At 33.0% G+C, this 6,642-nt stretch overlaps 1 protein-coding gene across 1 annotated transcript; it reads left to right on the top strand.

Moving 5' to 3' along the window:
• The first annotated feature begins 5,996 nt into the window (after positions 1–5,996).
• Positions 5,997–6,642, top strand: LOC130965221 (uncharacterized). The gene has a single exon (XM_057889953.1). It carries the CDS (start codon positions 6,038–6,040, stop codon positions 6,548–6,550), a length of 513 nt encoding a protein of 170 aa, XP_057745936.1. The 5' UTR covers positions 5,997–6,037; the 3' UTR covers positions 6,551–6,642.

The raw sequence follows: 6,642 nt of genomic DNA, 5'->3' as shown, positions 1-6,642 counted from the left end.
AAATATGATACTATATAAATCAATGATATGTGTAAACTTATAGTTAGTTATTGTAATTGTGTAAAGTAAAGTACTTTATAAGGATATTTATTGAAACTAATATGTTAATTATTTATATACTTAATCTGGACACTATAATTTTGCATTAAGATAAAAAAAAACTATTAAAATTATCATGGTTTATTATAATCAACTACTATTAATATTATTGCACATCATTCAGCCATTATATTTATAATTCAATGATTATAATGTAATTTGAAGTATTCCAAAGTCAAAATACATGATACAAGACATCCAACATAATTACATTGTGAACTTTACATATATATGTACTAATATCTCAAAAACTCAGTCAAAGATCAATAGGCATATTTAACGATTGTCACTGAAGTTATTAAATACAATTCAAAAATTAAATTATACCACTCAATGGTATTATCACATGATAATTTAAAATGTTAAGGATAAATAAAAATAAAAGATGAAATTAGATAATAATTAAATACATTCATATTATTTTCAAATTAAAAGAATATACTTATTTAAAATAATATGATTACGTTTATTTAAATTTAAAAAATTTTAATAAGAATATGTTTATTTAAAATATTAAAATTTTAAATTTTAAATAAACCTGCTTATATTAATTTTAAATTTTATTTAAAATAATACAAATATATTTATTTAAATTAAAAATTTAAAATAATAAGAGTACATTTATTTAAAAAATTTTAATTTAAAAATAATATAAGTGTATTTATTTATTAGTTAAAAATTAGCAACTGTTATTTTTTTTAAATAGAATAAATATAATTAATCATATGAATACAATAGTAAAATAAATCATATGAGTACAATAATACGAATACATATAATTTTATAAATTATTAATTTAAATTATGTCTATTTAAATTTTAAATTAGAAACTAATACAAATTTTATAATTTAAAATTCTAATTATTTATAAACCGTGGGTTTTACGCATGAATTACATCCTTCATAAACCGTGGTGCCTACCACGGTTTATGTATAGCTCTCTCCTCACGTAAACCGTGGCTGCCTACCACGGTTTACATTCAAAGTCATATCATCATAAAACTTGGCTACCAGCCACGGTTTATGTTGATTCTAAAACCGTGGTTAGCTCCCACGGTTTCTATATAAAATGAAACAAGACATAAAGGTATGCAACTTCCAATTGTTGTAATCTGATAAAAGATTCTCCAAATTCTTTTAAATTGGTAAATTGTCCTATAATTTATGTATATTATTAAATATATCAATTTCGTTAAGAGTACTTGAGTAGGATGACAAATTACAATAGCCAATAAATCAGTTAAGTTAAAGTTTAAACTCCACCCTAATTGTATCCACCAGTTTAAATCAATCAACTCATATATATATACCCTAGTCGAACTTTAAATCCTTTCATCCAATCTGGCCGGTAAACAAAATAAAATAAAATAAAAATATTTGATATTATTTATGTATTATTAATAAATTGAATTATTAGTTCGGTGATACTAAGTATTTATACGAAAAAGAAAAATTTAGATTTCAATCTACTCCTCCATATATTAATGAACATGAACAATATATATTAAGAGGCTATTTCTTTTAGAAAAAAAAATGATGTATAGTCCAATACTATGATTAATTGGTGTGTTTTTTTTATATAAATTAAAAAAATTTTATAGTACACATTCAATTTGTGGCGAGATAAAATTTGTTTCATTTTTAAACAAATTAGAGGGTCCAATTTGTATGTTTAATTTTTTTCAACACTCAAATACAAATCAAATCTAACCTTTAGATTTGTATTTTTTAAAATTAAAAATAAAAACTAAAAACTACAAATTTAATCTTTAGATTTGGGGTATTTATACGAAAAAAATAGGCTCATTTTTTCCGATATGCGACCGACGTGTGAGTTGTGCTTGGATATGGAGAACACAGGTGTTAGATACTGGTGTGGGATAGACTTTTTTCAACAATAGTAAAAAAAATCAGACCATCCGATTTCTTTGTTCTAAAAATAGTTGACCACCAGTCGGACCATCCGAGTTGGTTGGAGGGAGAATTTGAATTTGGTCGGAGTTAATCGGACCGTTTTGAGTTTTTTTTGGTAAAATTGAACTCAGATGGTCCGAGTTGTTTGATATATATTTTATTTAATTCAGACAAAATTAATCGGTGGGTCTGATTTAAACATATTTATATATATGTGTGTGTGTGGAACTCGGATGCCACTTCTCAGATCTCCTTCTTCTTGTTCTTTGTTCTCTTCTTCTTCCCCCAACTCCTACATCTCTCTTATTTCATATGAACTTAAAAAATTTGATAGTGAAGTTCATATTTATGAGAGTGTGAGAAATGGATGATAGAGTCTCGTTAAAAGTATATTATTTTGGTCAGATTTTGTTACAAACATCTGAATGAGTGAAATTTAGTTGTGAAAATCCGTTAGATATTGTTATTCCATTCACAATCTCATTTGAAGAGCTAAAAGGTGTAATTTGTGGGAAGGTAGATTCTGAGATGTCAAGAAAAATATCATGTATTTCATACAGATATCCCATACCGGTATTTGGTGGATTCGTTCAATTTCAAACCAAATATGTAACCGACGAAGCGAGTATGCAAGAGATGTTTTCAATGTATATTGAAACTCGCACTCAAATATCGTTCATCAAGTTGTACATTGAATTCGAACAATCTGAAGCCGACCGAAATATTGAACGGGAATATTACAATAGTGACAGTGGGGAAGAGTTTGAAAGCAATTACGAAGTTGTAGCTCCAGACGGAGACGAAGATGAAGGTGACGGGACAATGGCTCCGAATGTGACAGACGTTACAAATGCACTCGCAAACGAACATCTATTTGAGGAGCCATCTTTCATGCAAGTTCTGGACTTGGAAGCCATGCATGCGCCAGAGTTTCCGGAATATATGAGTGCATGTACGTAAATACATATATTTATACGAAAGATTAGAATTTTGTAATAATCTATATTGATCGATGGACCAAATAGTTAAGTGACTTGTAAAACTATGCTCAATTAGAAATTGTTTATGTGTTTATGTAGTTAAATTTAAGATAATAATATTTTTAGTGAGTTATTGATTTAGTTAAATATTAATTAGTATGCATTAATCAATATTTATTTATGTGTTTATGTTTTTATTATGTTAAAAGTGAGATAATAACCTAATAGAAAGTTTATTTATATTAATGTTGATGTAGTGAGTATTGATTTACTTTTAATTTCAGTTATTAAATATTTCTGTATTAAATATTTTTCATATGGCTGTCGTCGTGGTAGAAATTCTTACGGTCGCAGATGGTGAATTTGCCGTTGGAATGGAATTCAGTTCTAAGGAAGCTCTTATTATGGCGATGAAAGATTATACCATCCGAAGAGGAGACTACCAGATGTATGAGTCGGAGCCTTTGACATTTTATACCAAATGTACACAATATGGATCAATTTGTCCCAGCAAATTGGACCGTCCGATCAAGCTTCTTCCACTCGCATCGTCTGAGTTCTTCACGCTTGAAACCACACCTTGGTAAAGCACACATGCATCCCATATCCGTGGCCTACTCCATTCACGGTTCTATATGAAAATTAAAAAGAAAAAAATATATTAATTCTCCACATTATTAAAAAATACCACTAAAATTCTACACTAAAAATAAAAAATGATATCAAGAATATAAATTGAACAGATATAGATATAGTTGACATGACACCCAAATTTTGTCATAGGGGCAATTGTCACTAGTCACTTTTAACCTGAATCACCGCCTATGTACTCTTTAAAGGCAATAGTCGAGATAAACCTCAAAGTAGTTCCTGAAGTTGCACTCGAATCTCAAAGTAATTCCTGAAGTTAATAATTCCTCAAATTTGTCCCTGAAATTACACTCTAGGACTCATTGTAGTCCTTGAGAAATTTTCCGTTCGTCAGAATCTTAAAACGACGTTGTTTTGAGAAGTAAAAAAAAAAAGAAAGGAACATTGGAAACGACGTAGTTTTACGTTTATTTAAATAAATAAATAAATAAATAAATAAATAAATAAAACACACTAAACCCCACTCTTTTCCGAACCTTCCCTTTCCCTTCCCCAACTCTTCCCTTTCCCCTTCCCCAATCTGCCCTTTCCCTTCCCCTTCTCTCCCTCACAAGCAAGCTTTCCCCAACCCTCTTTGTCGCCGGCCTCCATTTTGGTGCCGCACCAATCGTCCCTCCCCAACCTAGTCTTTCATGTTCCCAATTTGCTTTTTCGCACCACCACGAGATCGAAGTGTTCTCTGACCTCGCTGTCCAAATTTCACACTTTTTCACTGTTTTCAAGCGCTCCGTCAACCGCCACCAACCCTTCGTCACCGCCGTCTTCGCTCTCAAGCCCGCCGCACTCACTGGCAACTCCAAAGCCCACCAACAGCTCCACAACGAGGCAGGCGCTCCAGACGTTCTCCATTGTCCCGGCTGACAGCCCCTCCCTATTTGTCGCCATCTGCTCTCTGTTTTCCTCTCTGTCTCCTTCTACATCCTTCTTCTCTTCTCTGCGGCAAAGGTGAGTTATTTTTTTAATTTTTTTAGTTATTGAATCATTATTGTTTAATATTTTGGATGATTATTGCTGGTGATGATTGTGTTTTAATGTAGCTGTCATGGTTGATTTTTTGTGTTCTTGATTCTGTAATTGTTGTTGTTTTTTGTGATTGTTGCTATTTAGGTTGATTGATGCTAGTTATTTAGGTTAATTGATCTTTTTTAATTGTTGTTAGTTCTTTTTTGTGATTTTTTGTAATTGTTAGTTTTTTTTTTAATTCTGTGATTTTTGTTGGTTCTGAAGATATCGTTGCTTCTATGAAATTGAAGAAGAAGAAGAACATCAGTGAAGAAGAGAATTGGTGAAGATAAGAATTAGTTTTTTTTTATAAATATAAAACGACGTCGTATTGGGGATTAGGTTTTATTTTTTTTAAATAAATACAAAACGACGTCGTTTCAATCCAGCTCAGGTTTTCGGTAGCAAGGATGGACGGTAATTATTTCAATGGCTACTATGAGTCCCGGAGTGCAATTTTAGGAACGAATTTGAGAAATTATTAACTTCAGGGATTACTTTGAGAGATTCGAGTACAACTTCAGAAACTATTTTGATATTTATTTCGACAATAGTCCTTGCTCACTTTTAACTTGATTCATTGCTTACGAGAATGAATCCTCCCTAATAAAAAAAATTAAATAGTGTCAATTGTTTAATTTTATTTTTTATTATTTTTTTTATATTTATTTTTAGTTCCATTTATAAAATTAATATTAAGAAATTATATTTTATTCTTTCTAGTGTTAAAAAAGATTGAGAGGTCATTTTCACCTCCTACGTACTTTTTATGCCTACTCATTCCAAAAAATACTTCCCTCATCTTACCGTGACCATTGGCACGGAGTTAGCCAAAACTACTTCTTCGAGTCTTGTCATTATCGAGGCAAATTCCTTTGCAGATTGCATTTAGCCAAACCAGGCTCATTTGGGCCAAAAGCCCAAAACACGATAATTCTCCCATTACTAATTCATTTCAAAACAGTAATATTGTAAATGTCCAAAAAAAAAAACAGTAATATTGTTAAAAAGTGTAACGCGCACCGTAAAATACAGAAATTTTTGTATTTATTTGGAATAAATTGACAGAAAAAGGAAAAGGGAGAGGACTAAATAAATAGTAAAAGGACAAAGAAGAGAGCGGCGAGTGGAGAGAGAGAGAGAGAGAGAGGAGCAATGCATAACTACTTTATGCTCCGACAGAGTTTCCATCTTCTTTGACCTTCCTCACCCTCACAAGCTTAAAGTTTTAAGTGTGTTCGTTACTCTTCAGTAAATCACAAATGGCAAAACGGCACCGTTTCACACTCTCTTAATTTCTATATATACACACGACTTTTCTTTCTTCTAACTTCTAATGCATGTCACCAATTCTCCCAATAACCAACTAATAAATTATCACCTCAATTCTCATGGCGGAAACCGCCGTAATCGCCATCGTCATTGTCGCGCTCAGCCTCATCCTCATTGGAGATTCCTCCGCCAGGGAGCTACGGCCGTCTGATCACGGCCTCGTCTTCCAGACATTGTCGCCGACCGCTGGTGCCAAATCCTCGCCGGAGATGAGGTCATTCTTCAACAGCGACAGCCAGAACTCATCTCCGTCCTCCACCACCTCCTCCAACGTGGCGATTCCTAGGGCCATGAACTCCCCCGCTGCGCCGCCGTCATGGCTCCGCGAAGCCTCTGTTGCCGTCGGTCCCAACGGCGGCGACCGAGTGTCGAAGGCGCTGATGGCGGCGAGCGTGGTGTGTGGAACGGTCGGAGCGGTTCTGTTATTGGCTTCGGGTTTGGTGTATCTGTTGAAGTACCGAACGAAACAGAAACAAAATGCAGCGTCGTTTGGTGGCGGTGAGGTCCGGAATAATCACATTGAAAACGACGACGACAATAACAAACTGCAGCTAGTGGTACGCGAGCCCTGAGCTGAGTTGAGTCTCGTTGTTGTTGACTTTCGCTACTACTTTACTACTACTCGCGTTTATGATTTTGATTTTTCTACGTTGCATGTAAAGGT

This window comes from Arachis stenosperma, chromosome 3 (assembly GCF_014773155.1).
Source record: "Arachis stenosperma cultivar V10309 chromosome 3, arast.V10309.gnm1.PFL2, whole genome shotgun sequence".
NCBI classification, from domain to species: domain Eukaryota; kingdom Viridiplantae; phylum Streptophyta; class Magnoliopsida; order Fabales; family Fabaceae; genus Arachis; species Arachis stenosperma.
This window is presented reverse-complemented; position numbering and strand designations above follow the sequence as displayed.

What these genes read in the sequence shown, in the direction of transcription:
- LOC130965221 (XM_057889953.1), top strand. Translation starts at nt 6,038, where the DNA reads ATGGCGGAAACCGCCGTAATCGCCATCGTCATTGTCGCGCTCAGCCTC.